The following is a 16,365-nucleotide window of genomic DNA, read 5'->3' as shown; positions in this document are numbered from 1 at the left end:
TGAACCGCAAATTTCTTCAGACGATGTGGAGTTTATAACAAAATCAGAAATCACCGATAAATTTTGTCGGAAACGAAAAGTAGATGATGGCGATGACTTACAAAAAGCCATTGATGAAAGCGTAAAATTGATGAAAATAATACAAAATAATGTAGCAACTACGAAGACTGATCGAATGCCAGAAAGTATTCTTTAATAATGAATAACCTATCTGTGAAAAATGTTTTACATTCAAAGCCATTTGAAGAAGAAAAACTTAACGTGAAAATGAAATTCACCATTCAGTACATCATGCAAAATGATTTTCGTCGCTACGTACCAGTAGCTTTTCGTGTTGTCAATCTCAATTTGGAAAATATGAGAAGTCATAATTTCATTCTGTGGTTTTCCAACGAGAATGAAGGTATAATTGACATTGACATCAATATGATGAGCCATAGATTAGTATTAAAAAAGATAATGCAAGAAATTAATACAATTAGAGGAAGCACATGTAGTCCTGGGCACGATTGAGGACGATAATCGCATATCAAATAATGCTACAATAAATAGATGGTCTTTGCATCAAAGCAATTGATACCGCAGTCTGTGGCCAACTCACCTGAATGTAATCAATCATTAAAATAATAAAACTCGACGGTAGTCTCGGTGAAGGAGGAGGTCAAGTGCTACGAATTTCATTATGTTTGAGTGCACTCTATAAAATTCCTATTGAGATTAGCAACATAAGAGCAGGTCGTCCAAAACCAGGTTTGTCAGCTCAGCATCTTGAAGGAGTCAAATTTTTAAAAGAAATGTGTAACGCTGAAGTGCATGGAGCTGCAATAGGCTCAACCTGCTTAACTTTCATACCAAGAGACCTTTCTTAATAAAAAACAAGAATTTATAGTAGACACCAGAACAGCTGGATGTATTGGTTTGCTCATTCAAGTTACTTTACCTTGTGCTCTATTTTCATCTAGGGCAGCAACTTATATTCTCAAAGGAGGAACTAATGTACCTTTTGGCCCTCATATAGAGTATTTAAGTATGTTTTTAGACCTCTGTTGAACAGATTTGGTGGAAACTTTGAGCTTGATGTTTATAAGAAAAGGATATTATCCTCAAGGAGGTGGAGAAGTTCATATGCGTGTAAATGCCATTCAGATTTATCTTTTTTGTAAAGGTGTATAGTTAAAGGTTTTCCAAATAGTAACTAATAAATATAACTTATTCTGAATTGAATGGTTTTTTAAAGAAAAATTAATCGTTTTTATTATATACGTTCTTTATAATATTTAAATATTTTTTTATATTGTAATACGGTTTATGTCAGGATCTTTCAAACATGAAACTACTAATAATCAATATAAATGAGTTGAGAAAATAAATATATTAAAGAAATAAGAGCAGTTAGTCTTTATTTTTAATATTTATTCTTCATTAGATATCATAAACTTATCCATAATAGTTAATATCCCATTAACACATTCCAACACATGGGTTGATGGGACATACTGCAAACTTTGCTGTATACATAGTACAAAATTATCTTTAATCTCTTCATTATCACTATCCTTCATTAAAATGTTTATATTTTCCATAGCTGTACTTGTATTTTTTAAAACTTTCATTTCTAATTCTTCGAGATGAGTTTTCTTATTAAAGTAACATTGGCTTACTGGTGGAATGATTTTATCATTCTTTTCACTACATACTTCAATATCTTGAGTTTTTGATGTTGACGGCTCATCACTTTCTGTTGATCCCAAACACTGGTATTTTTTCATGACGTGAGGGATGAGAAATTGAAGTTCATTGTATAAGTAGTACTTGCTTAAATGAGGTTTGTTAAATTTTCTAACAAAAGTCCTTCTTATATTTTCCCATTCCTTTCTTACAATAGCACCTAAAACAAAAGTAAATGCAGTTAATGTATTTTCACTCTCTGTATATAAAAAAATACTATAATAATATAAATGATAACTTACCAGTCAATAGGACATTTAACTCTTTGTCAGAATTAATTTTAGCAGCTATTTCATTGAAAGCCTTATCTTTGACTTTTATTAAATAATAGTTTTCATGTGTTTTATCATACAAACATGAATAATTTTTCAAATAAACACAAATTTTTTTATCGAGATTTATATTTCTTCCAAAAGACTCCTCCATATTGTGTAGAAACTTGAAAAAAACAAAAAAACAAATGGTATATTAGTTTTAAGTATTTAGTAACAAATACATTAGTTTTAATTTTAGATATTTATGAAAATGAATGTGCAGCAAAGCAGGTCGGATAACCTCAAATTCAGGTGTAGCACAACACTCAATGTACGTTGTACGAGGTGAAAATGGATGTATATCCTTATTCAAAATTAAATGCGTAGCAAAGCAGTTCCGATAACCTCAAATTGACAATAGTTCTTCGATTGAATTTGCCATAAATAAAAAATGAGTGGAAACACTGAAAAAGATATACTACTTGATGAAGTTATCATACAAATGGTGAAACCAAACAATTTTATTTACGATAAGTCGAATGACAAATATTATACTGAATTTAGATCGCAACGAACACAAGTTTTCGAAACTATTTCCCAAGCGATTTATCAACTATACGAAGTGCACATTACAGGTGAAATTCATACACTATAAATCTTTATTTTAAATAAAAAAATATATATATGTATATATAATATTCATTAATCAATAATAGAAAAAGAGATTGAAGCGAGATGGTTCTATTTAGTAAAAAAATTCAAAGGAGAAAAAGCAAAAAAACGCAAATACCAGCCATCTGGATCAGAAAGAAAACCCGAAGTGACCTGGGAATTGTATAATGAGATGAGTTGGCTTGATCCATATCTGAGTCATGAACTACAAATTTCTTCAGACGACGTGGAGTTTATAACAAAATCTGAAATCACCAATAAATTTTGTCGGAAACGAAAAGTAGATGATGGCGATGACTTACAAAAAACCATTGATGAAAGCGTAAAATTGATGAAAATAATACAAAATAATGTAGCAACTACCACGACTGATCGAATGCCAGAAATTGAACCATTTTTAAAATTAATTGCATCTGGTTACAGTAAAATACCAGAATCAAGAAAATACCAATGTACGAAGGAAATAATTTTGTACATTGTAGAATTTAAGAAAAATATTGAATAAAAAAACGTGCATTTATAACCTTTAATTCTTATAGTTTTGTTATTTCATTGTTTACATATAAATATATATATATATATATACTATGAAAAACAAAAGGTTTTTTTATTATAAATTTTTAATAATGCTCACCATGTTGTAGGTGTATGTTCCATGCATGTGGTACAGCAACTTTTTGTAGACGTTACCTTTTGGATTATTGAACATATTATTTGATGTGATCCTTTCCATTTTCAGTACTGTGGAACTGGAACAATTTGTCTCTACCTATACTAAGTACCCATTCACAGCTCAAAGAAAAAACTACTGCAGCAACTCTTGCTTGATGAGCCATGTATTCTCGAATGGCTGTCATACGATTGTAATCGCTTTCCAATAAAAACTCCTACAAAACCAAAAATTCGTTTGATTCACAATTTTTGAAAAAATTATAAATGAATTTGATCTTGATAAATACATTTATACTACCATTATCTAATCCAACAAACAGCTGTCTGGTTTCAGGACAAAAATCAAGAGAGGTTGGTGCTGCAACCATGTACATGCATACGCTTGGCCAGTATTGTCCTGAGTCACGTTTCAACCAAACTCTGACAGTTCTGCAATAGTAATTAGAAAATTTATTCATAACTAAAATACAGCAAAACATTGCTTAAAGGCCAGATAGATAAAGCAATCAGTCTGAATCATCCTATCTAGGAACTTGCAGATAAAGAAAGATTGTTCAGGTGTCATACAATTATTATTTACTTATAACAAAAAGCTTGCTGTTTTACCTATAATTTAATTAAATTATATATTACATGAAAAAATAGGAGTAAAAAATATGTACAATGCAAAAAATAGTCTGAAAAAAGTCTAACAAAAGATGCAAGTGACTGTACGATTGCTATTTGCATTATAAACAATGAGTCCAATAAGAGTCGAGCTAGAAGCATGCGATGTAAATAAATTAATCGTATATACATCATATAGATATGCATCGAGTATCAGAAGCATTGCAAACACAATAGAAAAGTGAGTCTGACCTGTCGTCGCAGACGCTGATGACGCCGTCAACCCTGGGAATGATAACGGCGGCATTGACGTCGTCATTGCAACCCTCGAGCTTCGACAGAAGTATAGGCTTCTTGGAGCTGAACTTGTCCTGGTTCATCCCGGGCGCGGGCTTGATTTCGGCTGCCATTGTGATTCTCTCACCTACCACCTGCCTTCAGCTACTACTGCTACTACAACTACTACTGCTGCTGCTGCTACTACTTGTCATTTGACAGTTGACGGATTTCGAAAGCCTAACTCTTCGTGCATATGACTCTAAAAAGGGATTATGAAACTTGCAATTTTATGAAAATAAAAGTAGGAATTAGTTACGAATTATTATTAATTACGAACTTACCGAATGAAAATTGGAGCAGGAACATGGAGGATAGCCAGAGCATAGAGACAGCCAGACAGGAAACTTCAAACCACGGGTACTGCCACTCCATAGATGCGTTTCTCGCATTCATTATGAAACTCGCCATTGAACACGAAATTATAGAGATGGCGTGCCCATAAAAAATCTCGGCCGGCTCGGACAGGCCCTATGGAGACAGACCCTAAGAGGTAATTAGTGAAGAGTGGATGTCATATCATACATACGGATCTGACTGGATGTACACTCTCCGTGGTAGGTGTCTGCTGAGGGGAAAGAGAAATACTTGTCATAATAGCAGGGTAACGACAAAAGCTGAACTAACTATATAACTTATTAGAATTAGAATAGCCCTACAAAGTGCACAAAAATGAATGTTCTACCTGAGTTCGCAACGGGGGGTCGTTCGAAATCGCGACACTCGCAACAAATTTTATTGCTCAAAACGCCGTCTCCCTTAATTCGTATATAAATATATAAAAAAAAAATTTTTTGCGATTAATTTCTCAACATTACTACAGTTATTTAAAGTAATATTACTGTTGGTTAAAACTTTACCCACACAATTGTACAGTACTCGCTATCATTTACTCCTGAAGGCTGTCAATCGCCTGCTCCTTTCTACCCTTAAGTATAGTGAACACCACCAGACAGATATTATTTTAATCATCTTTTCCATTCGTCCTATCTTTTCTATTTTTCATGTAAGAGAAGCAATGTATTAATATTTTATAATCGATCTACCTGAGCTCGCAACAGCTGGTCGACCGAAATCGACATGTTCGATCGGGTAATTTTCTACTTTTCAAGTCCTTAAATACATTAATTTTTTATGAAAAACTGCCCACTAAAAAATTTCTTTTGCAAATTTTTATCTCAAAATAGTCCCAAAAAGAGTTTCTCTTATATAACAAAAAAATCATATTGTTATAAGAGGAATTTTCTTATCATTAAAGACTTATTCTACATTACTGCAGTGTCTTCTTAATATAAGAGGACTTGTTCGGTGGATTTTTTTAATAACTTGACATCTATAATTAAGAATTCTGAAATAATTCAGTTTTTCATTTGCATTCATCATAACAAAGCAAGTACTCTAAATGACCTTTTACCCCGTCAATAGCTTTCCCACCAGTACAACACTACTCGTTCTCATCTATACTCATGAAGGCTCTTTACCTGTCCCATCTTCCTGCCTTTGGCTAACAAACATTTTCAGAGATTATCTGACTGAAATTTGGACACATCTTTTTAAAACTCTCCTCTTCTAACTTGGTGTTTCATTGCTGGTCGCTGGGAACGCCACTGTCAATTTTCATTTAATATTCTAAAACTACGCTTTAGTAATAATATCAGCAAGTAATTGTGTACAGAATGATTCTGATACATTCAAAGTGAAGTTGTGGGGATTTAGGGCGATTTGTGCAATGTGCACTGATTGTTTAGGAGGACGGGTATTTTGTAATAAAGAAATTAGTTAAGCTATTAATTATAAATATAATATAGCTATTATGAAATTTCGTAGTTATTTAAGTGTGTGTGTATGTGTGTATAATTTAGCTTTTCAAAAAACAATTAATAATAGCAATATTTATGATTAATAATAATCGATTTCTTTATTTTAAATTACGCGCCAGTTCAAAGTCTAGGTAATTGGCTTTAGATGGCTCTACACTTGACAGTGCACACCGGCCGGGCCGCTTTAGTGTATGCACTACGCATGCAGTCTCCATATGTACACATATATATGTATATAGTCTCGTTCAATAGCAACTGAAGGAAAATTAGGTAGTGGGGGAGAGTACGGGATATTTAAGTTTAACAAGGATTGAAGCCGGAAACAAATTAATTTTTTGTATGTTACGTAATTTGTTCATACACTAGTTTAATTTTTTTTTCTATACCAAATTTAACCATCGGCAAACAGTTAACAAATTGATATTACAAATTATTGAAGTAGACACACAGTTTTTACAAAATGGTAATGTAAATACAGTGTTTATTTTGTAAAACAATGATTGTTTTAAAATGTTTCTTAACGTTTTAGAATGGTGACAATACAGCTGCTTTCGAGGAAGCTATTAATTTGATGAAAAATAACATTGTATATAAAATAGAATATACTAAATACAATCCAAATAGAAATACTTGACCTTAACATTAATTGTACATCAAATTTTGAAGGACTTTGGTATATATAAGACATCATGTACTATAATTTCAATAAACTTGATACAACTACTCAATATCTTTTGTACGAGCCTAGAGAATATAAGGATTTCAACTAATAAAAAATATAAATTGTACTATAAGTAGGTCTTGCTACAAGTCGTTATTTCCAAATAAAGCATCTTGTGCTATCAACTCTTATTACTGTAGAGTGATAGTAACAAAAACAAATAGAAGGTTAATGTACATACTTATGCCTTGAAATCAGATGTACTTAATTTTGCAAAATTTCATGAATTTATTATTATTTTATTACCAGATGGTGTAAAAGTAAGTAAGTGTAAAGAGAGTATTGATTTATTTATTGTAATATAAGAAATAAAAGATCCGATTTAATTAAATTGAATAACATACTTATGAATTCATTGCAATTTAAACAAATTCTGAATGAAATTAATAAAGATACAACAGCTGTTACTAAAGAAATCATGTCATTCAATGTTATTCTAAAACATAACTCTCCATTTAATGATAATGTAATGGAAAGTCAATATATTTACTTTTTGTGTATGGGTGATGTGGGCAAAGCAAAGAAAATAATTTTTCTTTATGTTTTAAAAAAGCCTGCAATGTCTCAATACAGTCTTACTCTGCTTATGTATTTATATTTTCAGTGTTATATATTATACAGTTTTTTTTGGATAGGTTGAAAAGTAAATAATTTAATTTAACAGAATCTAGATCGACGTTATATTACTTTTAAATTCTAAATTCAATTGTTGCATTACAAAATCTGTAGAATTGAAAATTCAAATAATTAGTTAATTCTTAACTGAATTTAGGTATACAAATATTGTTCATTTTTTGTCAATTTAGGAAACAAGTATGAACTTCTGATTTTCCAAAAAATGGGTTCACCGACAGAGTGATTCGTCAATAAATCAGCTGACTCGTCGCAGAAAAGAAAACATTGGCTCCGTCGAGCTCTGGCGGCGTTTGCAGCTGTTCAGTTTTCGCTCGCAGTACTAGCCCAATGCCCATTAGGTATCCTTTGTCCGCCGCGCCTGCGTGGAAAATCGTTTTCTAGTCGTTTCTCCCTCCCTTTCTCCCAATCACCCGCTCTTTACCTCTCTCATCACTGCTAAATCCAGCAGTCGTGCAATCCAATCAGTGTGAGTTCGCACCTATCCAAAGATCAGTCGACTCGCAAAAGCGCCTATCCGAAAGTGGTAAGTGTGTGCAAATGCGTATAAGATATAAATTGGCTGTACGTCGGTGGCGCAGAAAGAGAGAGAGAACGGCGCATCCTCTATGTGTTTCTTTATATATGCGCTTCGTCGTCCCCCTCTCTTCTCTCCTTCTGTCTCTCTCTCTCCGCTTTCCGCCAGTACCTAGCAGCAGGCAGCAGCAGCAGTCTATCTCTCTGTCGAGTTTGTAGCGACGCCACAAAAGCTCACCGCCGCGTCCTTCCCCCTATCACTGTTTTTCTTCTGACGTAGGTGAACCAAGGATGTAGCGCCCCAGGGGATGTGCCCGCCAACCAACATACCTTGCTGACTGTTTTCACATCGAACAACGACCACGTAACTACGACGGGTGTGCGTAATGTGGACATAGCTGCGACCGATTGATTGTTGACTATGAGCGATAGACAAAGTGCCTAGGCAAATTGTTGCACCTCTCTCGCTCACTCTCGATCTCGCGATCTCTGTCTGGCCCCGTCTCACTCTCTTGCTGTCTCTCTTTGCCTCTCTCTCTGCCTCTCTCTCTCTTTCGGCGTGTTGTTTTTGCGAAGATTTTCACTCGTCTTTGCGGTCGATGCTCGACGCCGAGAGCTATGGACCCTTCGATGTACGTCGCTTATCCTCACCAGCATAATGGCGTTCCCATGGAATCTAAACTTGCCACTTACATGGTAATGTACTTTTCTTGTTTTCTTGTTCTTCTTGATGTATTTTTTTCCTTACATTTTTAAGTTTGTAATTGTTGGATATTCATTTAGAATCGCCAGTCTGTTGGAGGAGCACACACTTCAAATGTAACTAAGCAGTTGTCAAATTTGTCCTTGGATCCGTCAAAGAAAGTAGCCGTGGCTCCAGAGTATATTCCTGGACGTCAACTTGTTAATAGCAATAATGCAGCTCCACATGCTTATAATAACACCTATCATACTCCCCAAGAAAACGTTGGTGGCACAACTTATTATTATGTTCAAAATCCTGTTGTTAATCCTAATATTCAACCTACTGTTGAAGAGGGAGTTGAGATTGTGAGTGAAATGACAGCTAGTGATAGTATGTTCAATTATAATACTATTAGAAACTTATATCGATCTTCAATTTCAGGTTGGCAGTCCAGATCCTCCTCCACTAGCTTATGTCTATCCTGGAACACCATCTTATCTTCAACATCCTGTGAAACCTACAAAAGGAAACTGTAATGGCACAGAAACTTCTAGCCCTACACAACATCCAAGTTTCTTTATTAATGAAACTTTACGAATGGAAATTTTACAAAAGAATGCTCTTGCACTAGCAGTACCAGACCCAGCACAATATCCAGATTTACCCAATGAAGTGGAAAATTATCATGATCTGGTACCATTGGAAATCTTACAAAAGCATGTTTCATCTGTGCTGGGCTATCAAACATCCACATACAAGGCTACAAATATTAAAAATGGAATAAAATACTGCATTCGTCGAGTTCATGGTTAGTAACTTTTACAAATTTTTAATTGCTATGAGATTTGGAGGATGTCTTAAAAATTATGATTTATTTGTAGAATTCAGATTACCAAACACCAAATGTATGGTTCTCGTTGACATGTGGAAAAAGTTGATACATACAAATCTTGTTCAACTAAAAGAAGTTTTTACTACCAAAGCATTTGGGGACAGTTGTAAGAAAATTAAAATTATTTTTTTTGTTCTTACTAAAATTGGAGATATTAAAGTCTATGTTTTTATTTGTTTACAGCTATCATATTTGTATATGACTTTCATCCTGGCTCAGAGTCATTGTTGAATAAACATTTTTCACCAAGTGAGCTGAATGGTTACTCAGATCCATTTTCATCAGATCCAAATGCTCCAAGACCATATAGTCATACAAAGAACACAATGCTCAGGCACCAACACAATAGTATGCTACCAGAAAGCATCATTTGGAGCTACATTATTCAACTTACAGCAGCTCTTCGCGTAATTCACGCTGCTGGTAATTATGCATTTGATTCATCTTGGCACAACTATATTTCTTATCAAGGCTGAGATATCTCAAAATTTGTACTCCAAAGTAGAGTATTCCAAGTGTAAATATTCTGTTTTTAGTCAAGATAACCTGAAAAATTGAAACTTTCCATTTCAAAACGAATTATTTTGAAGCAAAGGCTTTAATCAATAAACTATGAAATAATTTGACTTGATCACGAAAGTAAACAATCGTGTGGAATAATGAGATTCAACTAGTAGTAATAAACGCACGTTACATGGCCTTTAGATTGAATCTTATATTTCATAAATTTCAGGATTAGCATACAGATGCTTGGATCCAACCAAAGTACTGTTAACTTCACGCACACGGTTGCGCCTGAGCGGGGTTTCGGTGCCCGACGTGGTTATGTTTGACAATAATCACACGAATCCACTTGCTCTTATGCCACACTATCAGCAGGAAGATCTAATTGCTCTTGGCAAGTTAGTGTTGGCGCTTGCCTGCCGTAGCCTTTTGGCCGTTCATCGAGACAACATGCAGTCGTCACTCGAGCTCGTCGCGCGCTCTTATTCTAACGATCTAAGGAATCTCATAATGTTAGTATTTCGAAGTTTTATTTTATACAGGAATAAATTTTTACCAATTTCTCCGATAAATTACAAATTATTATCTTTGCAAGTAAAATGATGATTTTATGAAAAACTTGCATATTTTGATATCTTTTATTATTACATTTAAAGTGAGTTGTTATTCAATAAAATCTACTGAACATATTCAGTTATCAGATAGATAAAATTCATTTAGCTACTTGTCTATAAAAACAAATAAATCTACTTAGTCTTAAAGTGCTATGATATAAGTCAAGAAAAACATCTTCATATGTTTTTTTTACATTCAAAAACAAGTTATTAAATGATTTTCCAGGTGCGATATTTCATTTTAATAGTAAATAAAAAAACTATTAAAATATACATTTTTCCAGGTGCATCTTATGCAAAGTGTTTCTTAATGTAAGAAACAATTGATTTTTGGAGGTTCTAAAGTTTTGAAAAATTATTAGGTTTCTTTTTAAATACCTCCTATAAGAATTTGATATCATTATTCTTCAAAAATGTTGTACAACTTTTATGCTAAGAACTAGCTAATATGTCTGGACTGAAAGCTTTATCAAAGATGGCTTTCCTATTATTCATTTGCATAATATCATTAAGTTAACATTTTGAAAATATTACAAGTACGAAAAATAAAACGGAATGTATTTAAATTTTTCAAGCAATCATATTCTTCAACCAAACTAAGTTATTTTATAGCCCTAGAATTAATTAATAAGTTGGTTTTGATCCAAGAAAATATTTTGCATAAAATATTAAAGTTTAACATATTTCATAAACTCCAATATTTCTTCCAGGTATTTATTATCAAATCAAATACGAAAAAGCGTGACAGATCTCATGCCAATGATTGGAGCTCGATTCTATACACAATTGGATGCAGCGCAACTCTGCTCGGACGTGTTGGAAAATGAGTTGACGAAAGAATTAGAAAACGGAAGACTATTCAGGCTCATCGTCAAGTTGGGCACCATAATCGAACGTCCCGAATTAGCACTTGATCCTCAATGGGCTGAGACTGGCGATCGTTATATGCTCAAGTTATTCCGAGATTACGTTTTTCATCAAATCACTGACGATGGAAGGCCTTGGTTAGATTTGGCACATGTCGTCTCGTGCTTAAACAAACTCGATGTCGGAGCACCCGATAAGGTAAAGTCTTACTCATTCGTAATCCCTCTAAGACTCATTCACTTTCGCTATTCGATTCAAGGCTTTATTTGCTAGAAAAAGCAAACGTTTATTTGTTGGAATAACATTGTTGGTATTAAAATTTTAAACTTAAAAAAATTAGCTAGAGGTTCACTATCTCTTACTTTTTCTATTTAAAATACGTATTGAATTTGCTCAATCTGAGTCAGACCCAAAACGAAGTTTTTAGATTTAGGACCAAAGTTTGCATTCGAAACAACGTTAAATTGGAGAAAATTGAAATTAGAAATTTCATAAGAGTCCATTGCACATTCGCGACTGAAATCGTAATGAGAAAATTATGCAAAACTTTCTCCAGGAGTACATGTATTAGAGAATTATTAATGTGACGCCTCTATTATTATTCTCATTAGATCTGTTTAATGTCTCGAGACGAACAAACCGTATTAATCGTAAGTTACGCGGAGCTGCGGCACTGTTTGGAGACTTCATTCAACGAGCTGGTGCAAGCAACGAAAGGCTCCGCTCAAGAGGCTGTCTAAATGATCGCAGGCGAAAATAAAAATAAAACAAACAAATATAGCCTCTCGGCACTTACCGCAAATGTGATAAAATGACATCCATGCAACCGTCAGCTCTTCGATGGACATATACTCTAGTGGTAAGATAAAGGTGAGACGAACAAAATAAACAAAAGAGAAAAGATGAAAAAAAAAACTCAAATTTGTATTAGAAAGCATTTGTTGTAAAGAATTTTTTTCATAAAAAATGAAAACATAGAAGCTACGTACAAGCAAAAAAAATTATCTGAAAAAAAGATTTAAAATCGACATACGAAAGATATTATATAGCGAGCGAGAATGTGTGAGTGACGAGCGCGAGAGTTATATAGTGGATTCATAAGTGGTGGATCGCCGGATTATTTACGTGTCTAAATGCGTTCTAGTGTTTTACAAGGACTGGAAAAAAACAATGAAATAATTGTAATATACGTATGTGCAAAATAATGAACAAAGAGAATCATGTGTTGATGTAAATTGAGATATGCATCAAATTCACGGCGCATCGGCAATGCGTTATGCTGTTCTATATTACGAATGAAGTCAACAAAACAGACAAATTGTACACAAACGAACCTTGAGCAAGAAGAAAAAATTGATACCTAACAAACGATTTTTGGTGTATAGGATAGATGATCATTAAGTTTTAGGTACAGCTCGTAAGCATTAATTTTGAAATAAATGTTTATTTTTGAAAGCAATCTTAAATAGCTGGTATTTTTAATCTTGAAAAAAGTTTACATATATATGTACAGACATGTTGTCCAGTTTTTTGAAACGAGGTCTCTTCTCCTTTCATTTTTTATTTAACAAATTAATAAGCTGGCTGTGAGCCCCCGTTAATAAAGTAGAAATAAGCCGAGTGTAAAACTAAACAGAGTACTTTCATGAAAATAAACAATATATTTCGAGGCAATCGATTAATCATAACTCCAATACGTAAAACGGAACTGTAAAATGTCTTTTACTCTCTCACTCTCTTTCTCATTTATTTGTATTTATTTAAAATTGGCATATTGTATCATAAGTTGTGCTTATAATTTAGGTTTACTTACTAAAACATAAGAACGAATAAGACGTTTCCGCATAATGTCGATAATCTACTTTGAAATTCACTCGAAAAGTATTAATAATCCAAAATTAATTTTCAAATAAAAAAATATTTTCTTTTTAAATATATTTATTTGTATGAATTGATTAATATGATATATGATCGTTTATACGACAGCTGTAATGGTCTGCTGATAAGTTATGTATATAAATATTTTTTACGTATAATTTATATTTTTACCAAAAAAGAATGAAAAATCGGAAATAAATAAATCTAAATATTAATAAATAATGTAAAAGAAGTTAAGACATATACGTAACACAACACACAAGAATGTAACCGTCGTCGTCGTCGTCGTTAGTTCCCAAAAGGTGAACTCGCATGCGAAGGGGAACTGTCGTTGATGACTTAAACTTGATCAACGAGACGGAATAACGGTATCCACGTCTGCTAATGGAAGTGTGATTTTCTCTTCTCTCGGCGTGTAGTTGCACGTGCGGGAAAAACAATTTTCGTCGAGAATCCCCTGTTGATTGCAGCTACTAGATCATCATGCGATGTGTTTCTTCTTCCAACTAAATTCGCTGTTTATCCAAATGAGATTCGTTGATTGCCATTTGCTTCAAGTACCATGCGATAGCTTTTCCATTTTAATTTCGCGTCTTGCAATACACGAGTATTATGCGTGAGAATATCAGGCATGACGAATTTTTGTTTGATTTGTACACCGATTTAAGCTGAAAACAAGTGTAATTACGTAAAAGCCAAATAACTGACGGAATTCCCACGACGTTTTCATAGTAGTTAGAGTCTTATCGGCAACCGCAACTTTGATTACGAGTCCAGGAACTAATGATTATTGTTGTTGGAGCTTATTATCGTCAACTGTTGTATATCACGATCACGCGGTCAATCTATCAATCAAAAGACAAATCGCGAACGACATCTCGAAAAACTCTGTTGCTACAGAAAGAAAGAGATCATTCGTCACGTTACACTCCACGTAACGCCAATTAAACTCGAGCATCGCGCCAATTGTCTCACGACCACAGACCACTGCAGGCCAGACGCTAAAAGAGAAAGAAAATAAGAAATAAAAAAAAGAACATGCCCGCGGCGTTGCGAAACGATACAAAACGAACTCGGAGGCGTTATACGGGCATACATACATCTATAATAACGAGGAGTCTATCGCTCGTTTGCAAAACGGGGTCGCTGCCTGCCACGAGAGTAATAACCTGGTAATAACCGAGGCTGACTTTTGTTTCCTTTTTTTCTCTCTCTCGACTTTTTCGACGCCACAGCGCGCGCTCTGTATTGGCCGTATCGTCGCTTTGTTCGTTCGGGCGTTCGTCGAAATCGCTCTGAGCGCGCGCGCGCCATCGTGCTTTCGCGTGCGGGGCATACAGCAGCAGCAGCGGCGGCGGCGGCGGCTCTCGGGCGCGCGATCACCGATGGATCGCGATGCACCGCGAGTTGCGTGCGCGGGATACCGGTTCCCAACGGCACCGCTCTTCTCGTTAGCGCCCGAGCGTTAACGAGCCGTCGCGTCGCTCGGCGTCTTTCCAAGGCGGCGAGATTGCGCGCTATCGGAGCGCGACCGCACGCGCGCGCCTCTTGTCGGCTCCAGATAGCCGCGCGGCGCGTCGGTGTGCCGCAGCGAGAAATTTCGTGGCGGAGCGTGGCCGAGCGAGAAGTCGCGCATCCGGCGATGACGATACGCGCGTCCCGAGAAACTCGACAAAAAAGCACCAAATTGCCCGGGGGAAAAGGCGCGGCGCGACCGCGCTACGCTTATACGGCTAAACAGGCGCTCGGGCGCGAGCGAGGATCGAGGAGGGCAAAAAAGCGCATCGCGGAATGCGTGTTCCGTCCCCGTGCGCGCTTTCCGAGAAGAGAGAGAGAGAGAGAGAGAGAGGTAAACAACCGGCGGATGTGTGTATATCGCCAGCGCACTTGCAGCTGCGCAGCGCGCTTTCGAGCCTTTTAGATCGCCTATGAGTTTATAGTAGTTTTGCTCTGCGTGCTCTCTTTCTCTCTCTTTCCCAAGTGCGCGACGCAGATTCGTCATCGAACACGAAACGATTCGAGCGGTCGTGGACGCTAGTCTCGAATCTTGGCAAATTGCGACTGCGAGCGTCGACGAGCATTATCATTCTTCGACAGCTCGCGACGCGCGCGATCGAACGGGCTTTCGGAAGACCGCGCGTACGGGATATATCCGGGAAAGCCCGAGTTTCGCGACGCAGGCGCGCGCCGCAACCATCCGTCGTCGGCCGCGGACACCGAGAGCGAGCGATCGGCGGTCGGGAGTCCGCGAAACGTCGGCGGAATGCCGCGCGGCAAACATCGTTGTCGGGACGCGCGATTGGCCTCTGAGAAAACTCGCCGCCGCGGCTGACCGCTTTTCCCAGGCGAAAAATTGCGCAATTGCAGCCTCAATTGGCCGCGCCGCTTCTCCGAGATGGCACACATCCTCCTCGTCTCGTCCTCCTCTTTTACTTTTTGTTTATCCGCGACGATGCGTGCCTCGTCTCTTCGTCGCTGCGCCGCAGCTTGTATCTCGGGTATCGCGCGTCAAGTTTGGCGTCCGAGCGCAGCATTCGCTTGCGGATGGTAGTGGCGCAAGCGAAACGGGCCGCGTTCGCCGAGTGCGTTGCAATTCGCGGCAAAGAGGATGCAACGATGCGTGCGAGCGTATCGTACACGGACGCGAGACGCAGCGTAGGCATCGTAGTTTGAATTGGTTCGCACACCTAAAAGGCCGCATCCGCGCACGCACAGTTGGCCGTGTGGCGCGGCGGCGAGCTTACGCACGCGAGCAGCCCCGCTGCTCACCGATCGAGCCGTGTCGCTGTCAGCCGCGCGAGCGACGCGAGCATATCGCGCATCCTCGTCCGAGCGATTCTAACCTCTCTTAATCGCGACCGGAACGGAAGAAAAAAAAATAATCTGAAATGCATCACATCCGAATGAGAGAGACGAAGGGAGAGAGATGTGGCATCGCAGCATCCCGTCGTCAGTACGTAGTAGCTT

General features: G+C 36.7%; 3 protein-coding genes across 9 annotated transcripts; 2 read left to right on the top strand and 1 right to left on the bottom strand.

The window, feature by feature from the left end:
- Positions 1–1,392: 1,392 nt before the first annotated feature.
- On the bottom strand, positions 1,393–4,745 carry LOC131664026 (uncharacterized). Of its 5 annotated transcripts, XR_009301904.1 has the most exons (7): positions 4,553–4,740; positions 4,185–4,470; positions 3,625–3,755; positions 3,289–3,541; positions 2,773–2,899; positions 1,971–2,166; positions 1,393–1,888 (listed from the first exon to the last, which is right to left on the bottom strand). XR_009301904.1 is itself a non-coding variant. In XM_058934861.1 (6 exons), exons 4-6 carry the CDS (start codon positions 3,385–3,387, stop codon positions 1,413–1,415), a joined length of 771 nt encoding a protein of 256 aa, XP_058790844.1. In that variant the 5' UTR covers positions 3,388–3,541; positions 3,614–3,755; positions 4,185–4,470; positions 4,553–4,736; the 3' UTR covers positions 1,393–1,412. The 5 variants fall into 5 exon arrangements, 3 of the variants coding, with proteins under 3 accessions (XP_058790844.1, XP_058790843.1, XP_058790845.1); XM_058934861.1 differs by lacking the exon at positions 2,773–2,899 and having other exon boundaries at positions 3,614–3,755; positions 4,553–4,736; XM_058934860.1 differs by lacking the exon at positions 2,773–2,899 and having other exon boundaries at positions 4,553–4,736.
- Positions 2,173–3,281, top strand: LOC131664028 (uncharacterized). The gene is made up of 2 exons (XM_058934863.1): positions 2,173–2,617; positions 2,699–3,281. The coding sequence occupies exons 1-2, from the start codon at positions 2,434–2,436 to the stop codon at positions 3,157–3,159; spliced, it is 645 nt and encodes a 214-aa protein (XP_058790846.1). The 5' UTR covers positions 2,173–2,433; the 3' UTR covers positions 3,160–3,281.
- Positions 4,595–13,614, top strand: LOC131664024 (PAN2-PAN3 deadenylation complex subunit PAN3). Of its 3 annotated transcripts, XM_058934852.1 has the most exons (10): positions 4,595–4,628; positions 4,697–4,761; positions 8,239–8,654; positions 8,742–9,008; positions 9,085–9,451; positions 9,525–9,641; positions 9,719–9,958; positions 10,269–10,551; positions 11,364–11,718; positions 12,132–13,614. In XM_058934852.1, exons 3-10 carry the CDS (start codon positions 8,577–8,579, stop codon positions 12,258–12,260), a joined length of 1,836 nt encoding a protein of 611 aa, XP_058790835.1. In that variant the 5' UTR covers positions 4,595–4,628; positions 4,697–4,761; positions 8,239–8,576; the 3' UTR covers positions 12,261–13,614. The 3 variants fall into 3 exon arrangements, with proteins under 3 accessions (XP_058790835.1, XP_058790833.1, XP_058790836.1); XM_058934850.1 differs by lacking the exons at positions 4,595–4,628; positions 4,697–4,761 and adding an exon at positions 7,799–7,968; XM_058934853.1 differs by lacking the exons at positions 4,595–4,628; positions 4,697–4,761 and adding an exon at positions 8,125–8,169.
- Positions 13,615–16,365: the final 2,751 nt, after the last annotated feature.

The sequence above is a fragment of the Phymastichus coffea genome, unplaced genomic scaffold, assembly GCF_024137745.1.
Source record: "Phymastichus coffea isolate CEN01 unplaced genomic scaffold, Cenicafe_Pcof_1.1 PCOF00039, whole genome shotgun sequence".
Lineage (NCBI taxonomy): Eukaryota > Metazoa > Arthropoda > Insecta > Hymenoptera > Eulophidae > Phymastichus > Phymastichus coffea.
The sequence above is the reverse complement of the archived record's forward strand: the minus strand, read 5'-3'. Positions and strand labels throughout refer to the sequence as shown.